This window comes from Capricornis sumatraensis, chromosome 17, assembly GCF_032405125.1.
Source record: "Capricornis sumatraensis isolate serow.1 chromosome 17, serow.2, whole genome shotgun sequence".
Taxonomy (NCBI): domain Eukaryota; kingdom Metazoa; phylum Chordata; class Mammalia; order Artiodactyla; family Bovidae; genus Capricornis; species Capricornis sumatraensis.
In genome coordinates, this window is record NC_091085.1 from 11457920 (window position 1) to 11479349 (window position 21430).

The window sequence follows — 21430 nt, forward strand, 5'->3', positions numbered from 1 at the left end:
CAAATGCACACACACACACAGGGCCCTTAGAGAACCACCCTGCCGAGACTGCAGACTCCAGGCATCCGTCCAGTGCTCTAACAAACGCACACACACACAGGGCCCTGAGAGAACCACCCTGCTGACACTGCAGACTCCAGGCATCCGTCCAGGGCTCTAACACACGCACACACACGCACACGCGCACACGCACATGCACGCACGCACGCACACACACACACACACACACACACAGGGCCCTTAGAGAACCACCCTGCCGACACTGCAGACTCCAGGCATCCGTCCAGTGCTCTAACACACGCGCACACACACACACACACGCACACGCGCGCGCGCGCGCACACACACACACACACACACACAGGGCCCTGAGAGAACCACCCTGCCGACACTGCAGACTCCAGGCATCCGTCCAGGGCTCTAACACACGCACACACACACAGGGCCCTGAGAGAACCACCCTGCCGACACTGCAGACTCCAGGCATCCGTCCAGGGCTCTAACACACGCGCACACACACACAGGGCCCCCTAGAGAACCACCCTGCCGAGACTGCATCCCTGTGTATGACTCTTAATACCTACAGAGGCCTAGGTCCCACCCCCATGCAGATGAATTACAATTTAACCAATCTCCTGTTCTGTTGCCACAAATAATGCATATTTCTGTTAGTACAATTCTGAATATATACAAGTGTATATCTCATGAAGATACACTCCCAGGATAAGCTCAGAGAAGCAGAATTCAGGATCAGAGAGCATATATGCGCATCTTAAGTGTTCAGAGAAAGGACCAATTTTCTCTCCTAAATAGCATGTATCAAATTATACTCATGTCAAAAAAATCATTGTTGTTTTCTTTCTAGTCATTACTAACACAGAATACTAACAATCTTTTTAATCTTCACAGACCTAAGTCCTAAGTTATATCTCACTTACTGCTTTAAATTAACATTTCTTTCAATGTAAGTGAGTCGGGTCTTGTTTTCATATATTTAAAATGCATTTCACTCCTTTGTAGAAACCTTCTGAACTGTAAGGGAGACTGAGGACAGGACTGGGTTGAACACTCACTAGGTATCCTGCATTGCATCCTACACAAAGAAACCAAACTGGGGGTGCACAACCCTACCTGTAAAAGCAGCGTGTCCCTCACACGTGTACAACCTGGCCTTTCAAACCACCAACTGAGTTATGATCTGTAAACTCAAAACCCTACTCACGTGGCATCATAAAAGCGGCACAGCACTACTGCTTCCATCAGGCCACCTCTTAGAACTGTTGAGGCTGTGGAACTGAAAGGAAGCCCAAGCGCCTAGGTTGTAGCTGAGCCGTCACAGGAAGAACTAGAACCATAGCGACTAAACAACGAAAACAAGAAGACAGCCTCCAACATTTTTAAAATCTGTACCTTTGCAAGTAAAAGAAGCAATCTTTGTAAAGTTGGTTGTGGAAGTAGGTAGGAGTACTGGTTCAAACTGCAGAGACAGGACATCTCTCTGGGAGAAATGACGTACATCCTGTAACAAAAACAGTCCATAGTACTGCTCTTAGCGGGGTGGAGGCTCATCCAGGTGGAATCAACCCTGTTAAAACGGCTGAGTAGCTCAGGGTGGCATAGAGAGCAACTGTTCAGTAGCAGGGGTAACGACACGTGCTATTCTGTAATAGCACGAAGGGGTGCTGACAACCTTCATCCAAATATGGGCTCAAGCAAGGGAAAACGGGTTTCAATGGAAGCAAAAGATAACAGAGACAAGTGTTCTCTCAAAAGTCCTCATGTTCTGTAATTAAATATACACTTGTAAGTTTAAAGTATACTTTACAAGTATTTAAAATTACCTGTATCCATATAAGGCTGTTTCCTGAATGTAATATATACATATTCACTGCTGAATCATCTGTTCAAAAGAATCAAAGTAATGAGATTAAAACAAAGGGCCATCTCATTCTCACTACTGAAGTTAAAACATCACCCAGCACAATTCTCTTAAAAAATGCAATTCATCTTCCAACATGAAAATTGAAATGAGGAGCTGTTTTCTGGTGGGTATTCTTCGAAGTCACAAGAAAAAGGACTCTGGCAAAAAGACTGACCTGTCAACACGGGCTCTCTAATGATGAACTGCTAGTAGAAAAAGTCTGAGTGTAGGGTCACACTCCTGCTCCCTAGATCAAACTAACCAACTGGACAGCTTCCAAGAAACCTGAGGTCTCCTACTGATCAGACAGCCCCTCACTTCCTTACTTGACAACCACACTTGGGAAAAATAAAACCCTGGACCTCAGGATGCAGGCTTCCCTTAAATCCTCACCAACAGAAACGCTGCCAATGCTGCAGGAATCTTCCCTCCACTGAAGTCCACCTGGCCATCCTGGGAACCGGCAGAAACTCGGAACCCCAAGACGAAAAGGCTCTCCTGCTGACCCCTGACTACTGTAATCAGTTCTGAGGACGGGAAAGTAAACTGTGTTCGGTCAACAATTAAGGCCAATGTAAAACTGTATTTCGGTACCAGAACAGTATTGATAACCAATGGCAAAGCTGACATGGTAAAATTCATGGATCCTATGTCCTCTACAAAATCTCTTAGAAACTTAAACTGATAAACAAGGTTATTCTTGGTAAGTAGGATGCACAATTTCAAAGGTAAAATTCATAGACAGGAACACTGTAATTCACACTACTCTGACTTGTCAGGCATCCAGGATCAAGCCAAACCAGGCACATACCATCAACTATGAAACATACAAGCAGCATGACTCGGTCAACTGAGCTTCTGCAAGTCATAAAACAGAACCAAGACACAAGACGCAAAATACTGCATAAATGTTTATATTAGACTGCAGTGCCCATTTAATTTGTTCACCGTCTTCAAAACGTCAAGAAAATTATTTCTCGGGAAAACACAGAATGGTCTGCTGCTGCCACTTAATTTACTTTAAAAAATAATACACCCTTACTAGCAGATGCAGACTGAAAACTAGTCACTACTGCAGGGTTTCAATAACGAAAGCAAAATCTCCTTGTCTTGGATGGCAGCAATGCAATCTGCGATCTCTCAGTAAATGATTCAGAAAGGCGATGCAGGTGAATCAAAATATATTTCAACAGAAAAGTTTACAGATTCTGCCATACCTGAGCTCTCAGATTTATCTGTAGCTACATAAATAATAGAGAGATGATCTAACAAATCTTGCGTGTTTTCTTCAAATTCTTTGGAGGTGTTTTCCATTGTTACAATTATGCTCATCTGTAGCCGTAAAACGTCATCCGATTCCACATAACAACTCTGAGATCGGAGGGATGGAAAAAAAGGGAAAAACTCGAGAAATCAACTTAATTTTTTTATTTCAAATCTTAGGGGGGAAAGCACTTAGGGGAAAAGCTTCTGCAAATAAACATGCTGTTTTATTTTTTATTTCTAAACAAAGAGGCAGGAAGGAAACACTGAATTTTTAATTTTACCTTTAGTTGCTGGCACACTTTATTATGTAAACTGCATTCCAGCTGCACCTGCAAGAGGCTGGAATTAGTGGTTTCCGCCTAAAAGAAGAAAAAGGAGGGAAAGAAATTACAAGGAAGCAAAAGTCTCAATCTACTATCAACAGTAAACAATCTATCACTTAATCAGAAATTAGATTTCTTCCTTCATTTTATTCATTCAACATGTACTGGAACCTCTGCTAAATGTTAGGCAAAATTCTATTTGCTGGGAATACAACAGTGAATAAAACAGAAAAATCTCTTCTGTCACTGAGCTCACATCTAATGGAAATCACAAGCTCTCCCAGGGGCAACATGAAAATTCCTGTTATGGCAATAAGCAGATAAAAATGTTCCAAAGATACACAGGAACACTGTTGCTTGGCATTTCTTATATTTTTTTAACATTCTGCTCCAACACAGGAGCCTGCTCTTATTTAAAAGTAGGTTCACTCTGTTCAGTTCAGTTCAGTTGCTCGGTCATGTCCGACTCTTTGCGACCCCATGGACTGCAGCACGCCAGGTTTCCCTGTCCATCACCAACTCCCAGAGCCTACTCAAACTCATGTCCATCAAGTCGGTGATGCCATCCAATCATCTCATCTTCTGTTGTCCCCTTCTCCTCCCACCTTCAATCGCATCAGGGTCTCTTCAAATGTCAGTTCTTCGCATCAGGTGGCCAAAGTATTGGAGCTTCAGCATCAGTCCTTCCACTGTACATGCAGGACTGATCTCCTTTAGGATGGACTGGTTGGATCTCCCTGCAGTCCAAGGGACTCTCAAGAGTCTTCTCCAACACCACAGTTCAAAAGCATCAATTCTTTGGTGCTCAGCTTTCTTTATAGTCCAACTCTCACATCCATACTACTGGGAAAATCATAGCTTTGACTAGACAGACCTTTGTTGGCAACGTAATGTCTCTGCTTTTTAATATGCTGTCTAGGTTGGTCATAGCTTTTCCTCCAAGGAGCAAGTGTCATTTAATTTCATGGCTGCAGTCACCATCTGCAGAGCCAGTCAATGGTTCTGATGCCTGGCTCTCATCAGTAGAATGAGCTTAGATGCTGTGACAAAACCATAGCAGGTCCACCATTCAACTGGCTACCATCTTTAATAGGCGGGAGAGAGGTGGATGGAAGAGACAAAAGTATATGAAAAGATGGCAGAACTTCATACAGTTCAAAGATCTTAACGCATGGGATGATATCGAGGAAATGCAGAGTGCATCCAGGCATATGGCCATTTGGGTGGGAGGGCGGGGGCAGCAAGAGCGAACGCACAGCAACGTCAGGCCTGCAGCACGTCAGTCCCGAGGATCCCCTCTTCTGTTGCGTCCGACACGTCTGGCATAGTAATTACAAAGGCGGCACGTGGCTTGGCAGTCTCGGTCAGGACACCAGAAAATCTCAGCAAGGTACGAAGGCATTCCCCACATCCTCAGCTGACTCACCTGTGGGTACATGTCAATTCACTCCCGGAGGATTTCGTTTTAAGCAGAATCACCACAATTACGTTTAATTTGTTAGATTTATGAGAATATCTAAGTATATTAAAAATACATCTTTAACTACCTCAACTGTCATTCAGCAATTAATGTATAAAACAAGAATGAAATACAGCTGATCCTCAGTTCCATGGAAGCAGACTGGAAGGAACTTCAGCATTCTTGGGAGTGTGGTCCCTGGGGGGCTCCTGGATCCCACCCCCTGCAGACGCCAAGGGAACATGGCATATTACACTTTAAAGTGTGATAAAAATAGTTAAGGGGTTTAACCAAGCTGGGCTTCCCTTGTGGCTCAGCTGGTAAAGAATCCACCTGCAATGCGGGAGACCTGGGTTCGATCCTTGGGTTGGCAAGATCCCCTGGAGAAGGGAAAGGCTACCCACTCCAGTGTTCTGGCCTGGAGAATTCCATGGACTGTATAGTCTACGGGGTTGCAAAGAGTCGGACACGACTGAGCGGCCTTCACTTTCACTTAACCAAGGTTGTAAACAGGACCAAACATTTAGCTAAGGCTCTTTTAAAAAGTAATTGCACAAGAGAAACACCAATACGGTATATTAACGCATATATATGGAATTTAGAAAGACGGTAACAATGACCCTAAATGCAAGACAGCAAGAGACACAGATGTAAAGAACAGACTTTTGGACTCTGCGGGAGAAGGCGAGGGTGGGACGACATGAGAGAACAGCACTGAAACATGTATATTCACGTATGAGAAACATGACGAGTGCAAGTTTGATGCGTGAAGCAGGGCACTCAAAAGCCAGTGCTCTGGGACAAGCCAGAGGGATGGGGTGGGGAGGGAGATGGGAAGGGTTCAGGATGGGGACACATGGGCACCTGTGAGTGATTCATGTCAGTGTACGGCAAAAAGCACCACAATACTGTAAAGTAATTACCCTCCGATTAAAATAAATTAACAATTTTTAAAAAAGTAACTGCTCATATCAGTTAGATTTAAACAGTAACATCATCTGTAAACTGAACCTCAAATCTCAAGGAAGAGCTCGATTTTTAATTTGTCTTTCTGTGAGCCAAGTCCCACATCAAAAACATAAACAAAGAAAGCCCACCTACTCCTTGAAACTGTTAGTCAAGCTCTAAGTGACCCCGTGTACCCCTTCTGTCCAACCCTGCTCCCCTCTGGGCGTCTCCTGGTGTCTCTCTCACCCTCTTTGGCGCGTCCGCTGGCTCTGCTGCCTCCGGCACAGCCGTCACAGTCACTGCAGATTCCGTCTGTCCCCTGCTCTCTCGCCCAACAAGAGGGGCGACCCTGCCCTCTCGCCCGACACGCCGAAGCCACCCATGCTTATCTCATTGGTGCAGGCGTCTCTGCACACCCACACGTGCAGCCAGTGCCTGGGTGCCCCCCGCACCCTCACACACAGCCCCTGCTGGGGGCCGCGTCTGCACACCACTCCCCATAGCACTGCTTAAGCCAGAAACCTGGAAACCAACCTCCCCGTGCCTTCTCACTCAGCCTCCCCCAACAACCCAGAACCCAGGCGTACTGAGCGGCTGTCTTCTGCAGCCCCTGGACGTGTTCACTTCCCTTCATTCCTAACACCCTAAGGACCGGGCCAGCACACTGCCCATGGGCCAAAACCAGCCTGTGTGTAAAGTCCGGTTGGAACATGGCCACGCTCTCTCTGCAAACTGCCTGTGGCTGCCTTCAGGCTAAGACGGCACAGTAGAGTCTACAGCCTACAAAACCAAAACGAACGCCTCTCTGGGCCTTTACAGAAAAAGCTGACGGACTTCTGCCCTGGTGGGAGGGAGGAGGAGGGGGCAGCAGGCTGGCACAGTAACTCCCTCCCAGTCTCCGCGTGTGTACCCCTGTCCTCTCCTCTGCACTGTCCACAATGCATCAGGAGTGAGTTTACTAACACACAAACCAGGTGACATCACTACCTGCTCAGAACCCATCCCAGACTGCCTGCTCAGCCAAAGCCCCAAGTCCTTTAAGGCACCAAAAAACCCGGGCGCCTGCCTCTTCTCTACCTCCGTGTTTATGCTTCAGCTTCACCTACTTTCTGCTCCATTTTGCCGTCAACCTCTGAACGTGCTGTTTCTTTGCCTTGAATTCTCATTCCCAATCCATCCTCCGCTCCACCTAACTAAATCTGATTCATCCTTCACGCCCCAGCAGAAACACTACTCTTAGGGAGGTGGTCCTTGACAGCACCAGGGGGGTCAACGCCAGTACTCACACTCAGGCCATAGGCCACGACACTACAGCAACCTGTTCAGGGTCTGCCTTCCCCACCAGACCGTAAGCACCCTGCCTGATGCTTTCTCCACAATATCTACCACTTAATCAGCACTCGGTAGACAGCTGATGTTGGAAGAGAAGTGGGTGTACCGTCACAAATGCTCGCTTGAAAGGTGCAAGCCTGCTAGGGGCAAGAAACTAAAAATAAACAATGGCTCTAAAACAGAAGTGTGCATCGGAACTTGGTATTTGGCACGTGCTTCTGATCTGAAACTTTCCCAAAAAAAAGTTTAAAGAGAAACCCATATCAACACGTTTACGATTAGGCTGGGTTTTGTTTAATTAACCTATAACATTTTAACTATAGGTCTTAATCTGACAAGGCAATTTTCTTGCCTAAAATATTTCTTCACATGTTGAAATAAAGGTAAAAGTCCAAAATTATGACTTTGAACATGATTAAAAATCCTACCTGCACAGTGATTTGATTTTAGAGTCCACTATTTTGTCATTCTTGGTAAATTTCTGGATCAATGAATTTATAATTTATCATGTTAAATAAGATTCTTCTATCAGTTGGAAACATAACAAAAATAAACTGTCGTTTTATTTGCTGCACAACTTATTTCAGAGCCCCACAAGGGGGAGTGCCAGCACCTCCAAACTGCCCTTGAAGATGCAGGCTTCTCTCAAAGAGAAATTTAAATGTCCATGTCTCTTTCCCAAAAGAACAAAAGTACTGCACTCTCCACTTAAAAAGGGAACCTATAACCAAAACATGAGCCGCTTGGGGCAACCACTGGCACACTGGGATAACAAATTCTCTCTGAAAGAGCCCCACCTGAGCACATTTGTTTTAACCGCTTACGCAGACGTGGGCCTGGGCAGGTTATAAAAGAAAAACAAAAGCCTACTTTTCTTTTGAAACCTCCCACATTATTTTAACAAATTAGTTCATAAATTTGACAGCTAAAAGAAACAATACCTCCTCAGCAGTTTTCACATAAGTGTATGGTATTATTCCTTTTTAGAAGGTGGGAAAAGATGCAGTCTGTAGGACTTAAATGACTTATCAAAGGTCCCCAAAGGTTAGCTAGTGGAAAAACAGGGGGGAAAGTAAAAGCAATTCTTTTATTGAGTCATCAGTATTTTTTCCACGTAACTCTGAACAGGTCATGCTTATTTCTCAGGTACTTGCAAGCCTAAAAACTCTTCAACATGAAAACATGTCTTAGAAAACCATACCAAGAGAGAATGCAACTGTCAAGAAAATAGCCCTGTTAAGATGCCTTTTGTATGGCATGTATTTCCAAGGTTTTGTGGAGAAGTGGTTTAAACTTAGGGAATGAGATGAAAGAGAAAAAAATTACCTCCCTCTGCTTGCTTAAAAAACTGGTCTTTGTGTACCAGGCCAGGGGCACAGGGTGATTCTGGGGGGCTGTGTGCAATCAAACAGGAAAGATAAACGATGGGCTGAAAGTTCTAAGTCGTTGGAGACGATTTTCATTGACAAGAAAGAACAAACCATACCCTGACAAAAGTATAGGAGAGTCTATAATGCATTAACTCAGAATGAACAAGAGACTTGAAATTATGATGTTTCCATTAATGATCAGACGTGAAAATGTCTCCTTTACAGAATATGATGCATGAAATACAAAAGAATTTCTTGGATAAACCCCAATCACTTAGATTCCCTTTCACGGTTTTTCTCACACGTGTTGACTCTCTTTAAACACGTTTACTTGTGTGGTTGCACGCCGTCTCAGTGACACCATGCAGGGTCTTCATTTGCAGCGCATGAACGCTTGGTTGCGGCATGTGGGACCTAGCTCCCTGATTGGGGATCAAACCTGGGGCCCCCTGCACTGGGGGCCCGGAGCTTTAGCCACTGGATGACCAGGAGGTCCCCCTTTCACAATTCTGAATGCTAAACCGTAGAGGTCTTATCCAGGTAAATCTCTTCTGCCCACATGTGTCTTTGGAACACAGAACCCACGTAAGTCATGTGACCGTTCCAGCCAGTGGCCCACTCACACGGTGCTAGTACTTTCCTGGTCCTTCTACACAGCACTCACACTCTTTAACCGAAGTCCTACGTTAGCGTCTCCTGTGCAGCAGACAGGCTCAGCTGGCTCACCAACAGGGGCTGCAGGGTTAACTTACCCTGGTACTAACCAGCCCTCACCACTACCACTAACCTGGTTTTCACATATGTAACCACTGAAATAGAATTTACTTACGTTGCCAGGCCCACTCACTAAAATATCTGTAAAATCCTAAGAACTGGCTGAAATGAGTTTATTTATTTAAGGGAAAAGGGTTCAGCACACATATCAGATTTTTCCTTATCCACATCGTTTTAGAAAAGGTGGTGCGGCCAAGTGACTCTGCAGTCAACACAGATTCAAGATGAAACCCCAGACATGAAACCTTGGGGATATTCTCCATGAGCCTTTTCCAGGACTCAGCTTTCTCTTGCATAAAGCAGAGGTAATGGGCTCACGGCCATGTCAGCAGCGTTAAATGAGACCCATGCCAATCATAGCACACCAAACAGACCCTCAAAAGGGAGCATTTGCTTGTTTATTCACAATTAATGCATTCAATTAATGAAATCCCACAAGTAACTTAAATGCTTCTAGAAAGTATTTTATTTTCTCCACGTCCAAGCTGTTAGACCAGGGGGACTTTCCTGGTGGTCCAGGGGTTAAGAACCTGCCTTGCAACACAGGGGCACATGCTCGATTCCACAAGCCTCAGGCCATCTAAGCCGGTCAGCTGCAACCAAGACCCAGTGAAGCCAAATAAATGGGTTTTTTTAAGTTGTTAGAAAAGAAACTCCTCTCTCCCAAACCTTTGGTTTCCAAGAGAAGGGACTTTCTTTCCTCCTTAAACGCTTCGAATTCTTCTTGTCTTACCTCATAATTGGTTCAGAACGCAAGAAAAGAGAGAGAAGTCATTCACTGCACTCCACCTCCCTCTCCCCCCACCCCTGAAATGTGCCAGCAATCATGAAAGACTACACGCGGCGGGGAGAGCAAGCTAACACTGACTATGAAGACGTCCAGTTGGACCAAGCGGCAGCAGCCTGCCCTGTGCAACGTTCTGGCCTCTCCAGGCAGCAGCTGGCTCGAGCTGCCACAGCCGGGCTGGCAGCTTCAGGGCCGCACTGGGCTTCCACCGCAGCGGGTCACGGTGGCTCAACCCGACGGCAAGCAGCTATTTTATACAATGGCTGATGCCAGGCCTTAAGCAAAGGCAAGGGAGCCCTGAAGGCCTGGCCCGTCCTTGAGTGGAGGCCCCGGCCCTGCACGAGTTCAGGAGCAGCACCACACGGCTCTGACCCAAGGAGGCACAGCACAGAGGGGGCTGTGAACGAAAGGGCGTCTCCGTGGGAGACAGTATGGTGGTTCCTCAAAAAAGTAAAAGTGGAACCGCAGCATGCTCCAGCGGATCTGCTTCTGGGTTCACGCCCGGAAGTGACGGGAGGGGCTCCAACAGGTATTTCTACACCTCGACTCACAGCAGCATTATCCACAGTAGCCAGATGGAGATAGCCCAAAACCCACAGACAGCTGAAGAATAAACACGAGATAAACACCGAAGGGAGTATTATTCAGTCAACAGGGGAGGGAATTCTGACACCTGCTACCACATGGCTAACCCTTGAAGACACCTGTGCTAAATGAGAAAGGCCAGCCACAAAAGGACAAACGTTTAAAACAACTCTCATGTATATTTTATTACAATTTAAAATCCTTTTTTTTTTTGGCTGCACCACATGACATTAAGGATCACAGCTGCCTGACCGGGGATCGAACCTGCACCCCGTGCAATGGAGTGCAGAGTTCAACCACTGACCTCCAGGGAAATCCCCGAAAGGACAAACGCGGTACGAGTCCACTTATGCGGGGACACAGGACGGTCAAATTGAGGGCAGAAAGTAGAATAATGTTTACAAGGGACTAAGGAGGAATCGCTGCTTAATGGGGGCATGGTTTCAGTGTGGGTGGACGAAGAAGTTCTGGGGGTGGACGGTAGTGATAGCCACACAGCTATGTGAGTGTAACTCATGCCACTGAACTGTACACTTAAAAACAGCTAAAATGGTAAACAAATCGGGGGTCACACATAGTTTACCACAGGAAAAAGGGGGGCGAGAAAAACAAAACAAGAAGGTATCCCAGAGTCAGGACCCTCTTCAAGATAGAGAGAGCTTCCAGAACACGAAGGCAGCTGTGCTGAATCCAACGCCAGGCAGGCAGTATGGACAGGCTGCTCCAAATTCTGTTCCTTTTTATGCATTATCTTGGCCAGGAGTCAGAACTGTGAAAGGGTTTGTTGACTTTCATGTGGTTGGTCCACAGACTCGAGAATTCCTCTCTAACTCACTGGCCCCACAGCTAACAACCATCTAAATGCCAACTGCCACTTCCGATTTTCAAGATCCAAAGAGGTAGATATATCCAGGGGTAGCAGCTCTTATACCTAAAGAGGCAATAAGGGTATTCTTATTAAAGAGACATGCTGTCATCTCGGGTTGAGTCAGAGAAGCAACTATCAAAAGTACTGCGTGCGTGGAGAAGGCAACCACTGAAGGCTGTCCCCTGGAACGATCAGGCTCACACCAGAAATCAGAGAGGTTACAGAAACATTCTCATTTTCCTATCAGGACAAGAGGAACTAAAACAAAACAACAAAAAAAGGAAGGCAGACTGATGAAGCAGGAGGGAGAGAGGGCTGCCCTCTGGAGAAAGGCTGACACCTCTGGGAATAACAGACAAAGGTATAACAGAAAAGCAGATCATGCTGCCTGGGTCGGCGGGCAGCCAGGGACAGCCTGGAGTCGAACTCAAGCGACAGAGCTGCATCTTTGTGCTTGCTTGAGCTTTAAGAAAACCACCAAAACTCCCCTACTAAAGGAAGACAAGCAAGATCTCAGAGGACTGGAATTGCTCTTTCAAAAGGCAACAGGATTCAGCTCTAGGAGCTATGGGGAAACTCACTTCTAAAGCCAGACAGAGAACCTGCAGTGAGACAACTGAGGACCTATGTGCATCTCTAAAGGCGGAGACAGCTCTGCCAAGGACTGCACAAACTGGGAAGGCCGAGAGGCAGGGAGACGGGAGGACGAGGCCTGTGTCCCGAGGGAATACGTTCCCAAAGTCTATGGGATCAGGGCCCAGTCTGAGAGAAGGCACAGCACTGAGGAGACCCATTCAAGGGGAACCAGGGAGAACAGGCAGGCTGACCCCAGCCCTGTATTCGACGCTGGCCTACTGGGAGGGCGTCACCAACATACGAGCACCCAGTCAGTGTGGGGAAGAGAAGCAAACTCAGCAGACCCAGACCCCAGCAACTGTACCTCTCTTGCTTTGGGAGAACTCACAAGAAAATATCTAGAGGACCCTCTCGAGAAAAAACTACTTCTAGACCAAAAAAGAAGGAAAAGGTTAAAAGCGGGCAGTGGGGTTGCACCAATTACAGCACCCAGCAGGAGCTTACAAGTGGTAGGGACACCAGCTGCAAAAGCAGCTGGTTAAACAGAAACTCATCCTGAGCCTCCCTGATGGAAGAGGGGACAGGAATAAACGAGCACAGCCTGAGGGCAAAGAATGGCAGGCGCACAAGCCAGAGGAGAGGGCACGGGACTGGGGCCCAGGTGCTAACCCCCGACTGGGCCCCCAGCCCCCAGCATGCCAACCACAGTTCCCCGTCAGGAGTCTGCTGCAAACAAGCTCCACCCGAAACCAGCAGGATGAAAAGGAACCACCTTCCCAAAGAGCAGATTCCAGGACCCTCTGTGAGAGGCGGGGAAGCCACATCCCACATCAGGCACAGGTCTCAAAGTACCCCCACCTGCCACTCCATCCCGAAACAGAGCGGGGCTCCGCTCCGCAGAGGAACGCCTGCCAAACGGGCTCCCTGCAGAAGGGAGGGGACAGACGCGCGGCCACCGCAAGCCTCTCGGAGTCGCTTCCCAAGAGAGGAGGTGGCAGGCGCAGGCGTCTCCTCCTCCGATTCCCCTCTGGACAGGCAACCTCCCACCGTGGAGCTTAGGTCCAGTGGTGAGGACTCCACCTTTTAATGCAGGGGGTGCGGGTTCAATCCCTGGTTAGAGTTTTTTGCCTCATGGCCAAAAAACCAAAACATAAAAAAGACAGAAGCAATACTGTAACATATTCAATGAAAACTTCATTTAAAAAAAAAAGGGGGGGGGCACAGGTCTTAGGCTCAGAACAACTGGCACAAACTGAAGCTGAAACCAGAGGATGCTCTCTCTCGGCCCTCCACCCCTCTCTCTGGCAAGTGACGAAATACTGGGAACAGTTCTGCTCAGAATTCATGCCCTGAGGGCTGGGGGGCATGTTTTCCAAATTTGGTGGATGAAAGGTTGACAATGTAATACTCCTACGTGTCAGAATTCTAGATCAAGAGAGACTTGGTGTTGAACTACTGTGACTCCTGAAGCCCCCAGGGAGGCACACACATCCTCGCAGAGAGGGGTGGCGGCCGGGTTGCGGGGGGGCGGGGGGGGGGGTGCCAGGCTGGGGCTGCTGGAGCTCCCCAGCTGCATACAGGCACGGAGCCCCTCTCTAACACAAAAGACAAAATAAGGAATCAGGGAGGACTTCAAATTCTCTGCATGTTAACTCACAGCCCAACAAAATCTGATATGGGACTAGAGCCTCCAACTTTCATGTTGTGCCAGGGACTAAACCTCTGAATTTTAAATTTCTCCCTGAAGAGTGTTCATAGTAGGAGAGAGCTGATACACAAAAACTTTTTAAAGTGATAAATGCATTTCGGCTGTGTGCCAGAAACTAGGTTCTAAGCTTTTTACATGTATTAATTTATTCAACAGCTACAGCACTCCTAGGAGGTAGCACTATTATCTGTATTATAAACTGAGACATAAAAAGGTTAGGTAATCTGGCCAAGATTACTCAGAACCAAGACTTTAATCCAAGTGGGTTTTAGAATTCACTTTATTTACTATACTATACAGGTCTAGGATGGGGCATCCGTACAAGGCTGGAGTTGTGTTTTTAATTGGAATATCTTAATTCTGTTATTTGAGCCTCTTTCAAAGCTCTGGGGAGCTATATTGGATACTCAAAAAGAATCTGGGATGGGAACCATGAGGACATGCCCCTTAGGCTCAGGGCACAGAGCGGCTTTGGAGCAGATTACTGACGAATTACTATGGTGCAGCTGAGAGCTTCCCAGGGCAAACCCAACTGTGCGCCCCAGTAGTCCCCAAGGAACAAAAAAGAGGGCTGGTAAACCGACGGGAGAAGGAACAGCCTCGGAAAGGAAGGTGTATGGCCACAAGCAGTCAGCTCACCTCCGAATCGGGGGTGGGGGCGTAGAGGGGAGGCTTAACCACAGATAAGTCCAACGTGTCAAAGGTACAAAACTGAGCAGCCAATGGAATAAGGAAATTAAACAGGGGCACTCCTGCCCCTCTGCCCTAGCCTGCCTTCCCCTCAAGGCAGAGGCAGTCACCTATGACTGGGCCAGACAATGAGGCTGTGCTGCAGGCAGGGTGACAGGGTGGGGACCATCGGAGGAGCTGGTTTCTTTTCTCCTTCTCTCTGCATCCTGGGGAAGGGTGCTTGTCCTGGATTCAAACATCCCTTCCCCAAGAGGAAAAGCAGATGGCCAAGAGGCAATGAACAGATCACTGCTAATCATCAGGGGAAAGAAAGCAAATCAAAACCACAGGAGGTATCACCTCACGCCTGTTAGAATGGTTTTCCTCAAAAGACCACAAATTACAAGTGCTGGTGAGGATGCAGAGAAGAGGGAACCCCTGTGCACTCTAGGTGGGGATGTGAATTGGTGCAGCCGCTCTGCAAAGCCAGGGCTTCCCTGGTGGTTCAGACGGTAAAAAAAATCCAGCTGCAGTGTTCGATTCCTGGGTTGGGAAGATCCCCTGCAGGAGCTCATGGGAAAGCACTCCGGTGTTCTAGCCTGGAGAATCTCCACGGACACAAAAGCCTTGTAGGCTACAGTCCGTGGGGTTGCAAAGAGTCAGACACAACCAAGTGACTATCACAGACAACGTGGAAAACAGTCTGGAAGTTTCTCAAAGAACTGAAAAGAGAATTACCATGTGATCCAGCAATTCCTCACCTGGGTATATATTTAAAATATACAAAAACACTAATTTAAAAAGATACAAGCATCCCAATGTTCCTAGCAGCATTATTTACAACTGCCAAGATATGGAAGCAACGACAGATAAATGGGTAACGGTGGAATACACATGTACAATGGAATACTACTCAGCCACGAAAAGAATGAAATTTTGCCATCTGGAACAACATGGATGGACTTAGAGATTATTATGTAAGTGAAGTCAGACAAATATGGTATGGCCTCACGCACAAGTGAAGTCAGACAAATATGGTATGGCCTCACGCACATGGAGAATCTAAAAACTACAGCTAACCAGTGAGTCAGACAAAAAAATAAACAGACTCACAGACATAAAGAACAAACCAGTGGTTACCAGTGGGGAGAGGGAAGGAGAGTGGGGTAAGACAGAGGGGGGAGACTGAGAGATATAAACCATTCTGCCACATAAACTAAGCTGCAAGGATACACTGTACAACACAGAGAATACAGGCACTATTTTACAACTAGAAATGAAGTATAACCTGTGAATCACTATATTTAGTGTACACTTGTAACTTACATAACACTACACATCCTCAACTTGTAAAGAAGTCCCTTCCAATGGGCCACACCAAGGTCTGCCCTTGGGGACAGGGAATTAGCACCTCTGACTCTCTCATGTCAGCTGACACAGGAAATGCGGCTTATCAGTAATATAAAGAAGGCATTTTAGTGTTCCAGCTTCTGATTCTTCTCCACCAGTCAGAACTCAAGGGGAGAAGTGCTACTTATCGGACATGTTCAAATCTTCTAACAAAAGCTTCTAGAATATTCGAACACAGTTAATGTTGGCAGGACAACAAAAAAGATCCATGAACCTCCCTGGTGACGCAGTGCTAGAGAGTCTGAGTGCCAACGCAGGGACACAGGCTCAATCCCTGGGCCAGGAGGACCCTACGTGCCTCAGGGCAGCTAAGCCTGCGCACCATAGCTACTGAGCCAGCACTCTGGAGCACACGCTCCGCAGCAAGAGGGGCCAACACCACGAGCAGCCCACTGGCCGCAACGGGAGAGCAGCCTGCGTGCAGCGACGAAGACCCAGCACAGCCCGAAGGAAATTAGCTAACTGATAAAAAAAAAAGACTCCTTTCATAACTTTGTCAATAGCTGAAACTGTACCTTCTTGCTTTTTAAAGTGATTTATTCAGTCCTTAGGGAGGCCTGGCACACTGCAGTTCACGACTGAACAAAAACAATTCAACCCTCAAGCATTTATTTACTACAAGTTATGTGATGAGGCTCTGGGCCAGGTGATAAAATACTGATTAGAACATGACTGCTGCTCCTAAAGTGCTTATAATCTTAGTGAAGGAAAACACACACACCAAAAAACCTTCCAGCATATTATTCTTGCTATGATTGGGGTCTCAGATTTTTCAGTAAGGAGCTAGTCAATTTTCCCAGGAGGCAAAAAAGGGACCAAGCAAATGCTGAGTTAATAGAGGGACCAGGAAACTGTTCTAGAACGCTGTTGTGCTCTGCCGAGAGAACAGAGACTTCAGAGCTGCAGGGGCTGATGGGTGGGGCTGGGGGGTCGAGGTTATGCCACACCCACACCTCTGGGTATTTTCCTGGGCTCCACCAGGATCCCTCCTGGCTGCTACTCGCCAACCGTCTATCTCTTCCCAAATTCCCATCCCACTGAATCATTTTCACTGGAGGCTCCAATGAAAAAAAATTTTTTTTTTAACAAAGCAGTTTCTTTGCTTTAAAAGCTGTATTCTGAGGTCGGTAGGTAATGCAATATATTTTCCTAACATACAGTAATAACTCTCTGAGTTGGACAGCCTAATGTTCTTATGTTTGTTTCAAAAAAAGATAATTTTTATCAGGCAAATTAGTGTCAAATTAAAAACATTATGATTCTACCCAGACTGTTAGGAATTCTTAACTATCACACCCAGAAAAGCTGTGTATTTCATTTAACTAATTATGTAAGATCTCAGGAAAACATGGCAGCTACTGAGGCCTTTAACCTTTCCCTGTTTTTATTTTCCAGCTCCAGATCCTCGTTCAGACCTTTGCAACTGGTGAGTGAGAAACCCGCCCCTTTCCACTTCTCCGTCAAACTGTGGCTGGAGCTGTTCCTGTCTCCTCCCAGCAGAGTTTACAGCTTTCCTTGCCCACGGCCACCCTCACTTGACAGGGATCAGCACCCCGGCGGCGGTGGCGAGGCACAGGACAACACTTGGGGTGACCCCCCCCAGCCTGGCCCCACAGCCCAGCCCACACCTGTCCCGTGGCGGGGGCAGGGGGGAGGGTGCAGGGGGCAGGCGGCAGGCCCGGCGGCGCGCCCAAGCCAGCCTGCGCCAGGCTTAACCGGGCAGGAACACCAGGGCTGAGGTACATTAGATACCACCCAGAAGATCCAGAAATAATCTCCCCTTTACACAATCTAGTAACAGGATGCCGTGCCGGGGGGAGGACGGCTCCCACCACACACACACAGGAGAGCTCAGCAAGGAGGTGAGGAAACGTGCCTCTTGGTCCCTGTGCTGAGGCCCTGGTGCCCAGCTCCAACTTTTCACTTCTCTGGTTTCCTGCGCTCTCTTAAAATTACGCTGTAACTTCTTATCATCACAATCTCCCTTTGAGAGAATTCAATACTATGATACCATCTTAGGACACACATATAAAGAAAAAGAACTTTTACTTGGTGGGAACTGTGTGTCATCGGTTTTCCTTTACCTTTAAAGCCTCTCTGTTTCCCATACTGCCTTATAATTCCATCTTTAACAATATTATTTTACAGTGATTCCAGTAATAATAATTTAACTCTCTGAGACAACGTCATTGTTATAGGGACCTTATATGCCAGATTCTAAGAGAATGCTAATTTTAAATTCTTTTTTTGCCCAAATAAATCACTCAAATGTTTCTCAAATCTCAATGGCTTGGATCCAAAACAACACTAAAGAAAAATGTTAAAAAAAAGAAAAACAGAATTTCTTGGGACTTTCCTGGTGGTCCAGTGGTTAAGACTCTGTGTTTCTACTGCAGGAGGCACAAGTGTGATCCGTGGTCCAGGAACCAAGATCCCACATGCCGCATGGCACAGCCAAAAACCAAATGAATAAAAACAGAACTTCCTGCTTTTTCGTGAGCCTAACACAACTCTATTTACATATTATATCCCACTATCTACTTTATAGTTATAATCACAGAATGCAGTCTAGCTTATATTCTACCATTTGCTTGCAGACATTTCTACGTAGCATTATAACTGTAATTTGGAACAATGACTTAATATTGTACTATGTTGACACACTTAAATTGATCAAACTCTTCTCCCATGTTTGAGCCTTTAAGCTGTTTCTACTGTTTTTGCCATTATACAAATGCTGCAAAAAATGTTTTATCTGCATTTATCTTTCCTGGAACATCAACAATTATGAAGTCAACAATAGGAAATCATTACCTGGGGGAAAATTTAAAGCAAACTGAGCCGGGACTGCCGATCCTAGCTGTGTCCTCAACCTCCACCAAGTAACCTAAACTCTAAGACCATTCTACAATTTCTAAAATAAGAATTTTAATACCACCTGCCCTGGCAGTAAATCTGTAGAAGGTCATCTGGTTGATGTGGTGAAAAGGTGAACTCACACAAATCTTAGATATTCGGCCGAGGTGATGTGCTATTTGGGGCTCTCAACTCGGATGCCCACTGACTCATCTACCTATTAAAAACTCTGGGGGCTGCCCTCAATGTACTAACCGCTGAGCTGATGCTGAGATTATAAAAACAAAGAAGAGACGGGCCTGGGCCTGGAGAGCCTCGTTGTGGAGCAGGGGAAGGAGGCAGCCCAGGAACCTCAATGTTGCAGCAAGGCTTAAACCACATGCTGAGGGACCAGAGCAGACATTAGCCCAGGAATCTGACAAGGAAGCGATAGCTGAACTGGGTCTCAAAGGATGGAAATAGAAGGAGAACTGGAGTCAGAACGGGAAGAAAGCTTGTGAATGGGGAGACTGCCTGGAGAAAGGGATGACAATGGGGAGACTGCCTGGAGAAAGGGATGGCAATGGGGAGACTGCCTGGAGAAAGGGATGACAATGGGGAGACTGCCTGGAGAAAGGGATGGCAATGGGGAGACTGCCTGGAGAAAGGGATGCCAATGGGGAGACTGCCTGGAGAAAGGGATGACAATGGGGAGACTGTCTGGAGAAAGGGATGACAATGGGGAGACTGCCTGGAGAAAGGGATGGCAATGGGGAGACTGCCTGGAGAAAGGGATGGCAAGGGCTCCAGGCATGAGCGGTTTCTGAGATCAAAGCTGAGAAGAGCGAGGGTATCTCTGAGGATGGAGAAGACGCTGGACCTGGGGGATGAAAGGCCCCAGGTGCCAAGCCAGGATGCTTGTGCTAGGTCCTGCAAACAACGGGGACCCAGCGATGCAGTGACCAGGGAGAACAGCTCTGTTTAAGGAGACGTCAGCAGCCCTGGCAGGTGCTGGAGGCAGGAAAGCCTGACCACGGGATGATCCAGGTGCCAAACGCAGACAAGACTGCAACGAAGCAGAGCAACCTGGGAATCTCACTTAAGCCCAGTCACAGTGACATCTTGTCCACTAGGAATGCTCACTCGATAAAGGTCAAAAAAATACAAGAGAAGGACCAAAGGAAAAGGCAACTCAACTGCCCGTGTCGGCCACCTTTCTTCCCCCAGAGCAGACATGCATGTGCAGCAGAGCAGCTGCAATGTACGCCCTCCTGCCCCCTGAACTCAGCCACTGCTAGGGAACTCCCGGCCAGCACCAATTTAGACAGAAGACCAATCACACAAACACTCCTGGCTTCAGCATCAGAGAGTGAGCCATTTAATCCAATTTGACTGAGCAGGAAAAATGCAAAAGTCAGATACGAACGGACACACACAAAAAGGGCCAGAATGAGCTCAATACTACATGAAAAAATTAGATAACCTAACAATTTTTCATGGGTACCCTAGTTTATTCCACAGGATGAACACAATTTTTTTTTTTGTTATTTCAGAAAATAAACTGAGATCTTAAACTCAGGATTCATATTAAGAGGGCAGAATCAATTATAATCTACATGACATTGTACATATTCACACTATTTCCCCCCATTCATAGATAAGATCATCAGTTCAGTCGCTCAGTTGTGTCCAACTGTTGGCCACTCCATGGACCGCAGCACACCAGGCCTCTCCATCCATCACCAACTCCTGGAGCTTGATCAAACTCACGTCCCTCACATCAGTGATGCCATCCAACCATCTCATCCGCTGTCATCCCCTTCTCCTCCTGCCTTCAATCTTTCCCAGCATCAGGGTCTTTTCAAATGAGTCAGTACTTCGCATCAGGTGGCCAAAGTATCGGAGTTTCAGCTTCAGCATCAGTCCTTCTTGACTGGTTGGATCTCCTTGCAGTCCAAGGGACTCAAAAGAGTCTTCTCCAACACCACAGTTCAAACGCATCAATTCTTTGGCATTCAGCTTCCTTTATGGTCCAACTCTCACATCCATACATGACTACTGGAAAAACTAAAGCTTTGACTAGACAGACCTTCGTTGGCAAAGTAATGTCTCTGCTTTTTAATATGCTGTCTAGGTTGGTCTAGCTTTTCTTCCAAAGAGCAAGTGTCTTTTAATTTCATGGCTGCAGTCACCATCTGCAGTGATTTTGGAGTCCAAGAAAATAAAGTCAATCACTGCTTCCACTGTTTCCCCATCTATTTGTCATGAAGTGATGGGACAAGACCACCTTACCTGCCTCCTGAGAAATCTGTACGCACCTCAAGAGGTAACAGTTAGAACTAGGCACAGAACAACAAACTAGCTCCAAAGTGGGACAGAAGTACGTCACCCTGCTTATTTAACTTATACACAGAGTACATCATGCAAAATGCTGGGCTGAATGAAGCACAAGCTGGAATCGAGATCACTGAGAAAAATATCAATAACCTTAGATATGCAGATGACACCACCCTTATGGCAGAAAGCGAAGACGAATTAAAGAGACTCTTGATGAAAGAGGAGAGTGGAAAAGCTGGCTTAAAGCTCAACATTCAAATAA

At 46.6% G+C, this 21430-nt stretch overlaps 1 protein-coding gene across 1 annotated transcript in view; it reads right to left on the minus strand.

The window, feature by feature from the left end:
- Positions 1 to 21430, minus strand: part of TMEM131L (transmembrane 131 like) — a 174835-nt gene that overhangs the window by 52909 nt on the left and 100496 nt on the right. Inside the window, exons 8-11 of the mRNA XM_068989747.1 lie at positions 3469 to 3546; positions 3139 to 3292; positions 1842 to 1900; positions 1411 to 1519 (exon numbers count right to left, since the gene is read on the minus strand). Coding sequence (XP_068845848.1) covers positions 1411 to 1519; positions 1842 to 1900; positions 3139 to 3292; positions 3469 to 3546 — 400 coding nt within the window. The remainder of the gene's footprint in view (positions 1 to 1410; positions 1520 to 1841; positions 1901 to 3138; positions 3293 to 3468; positions 3547 to 21430) is intronic.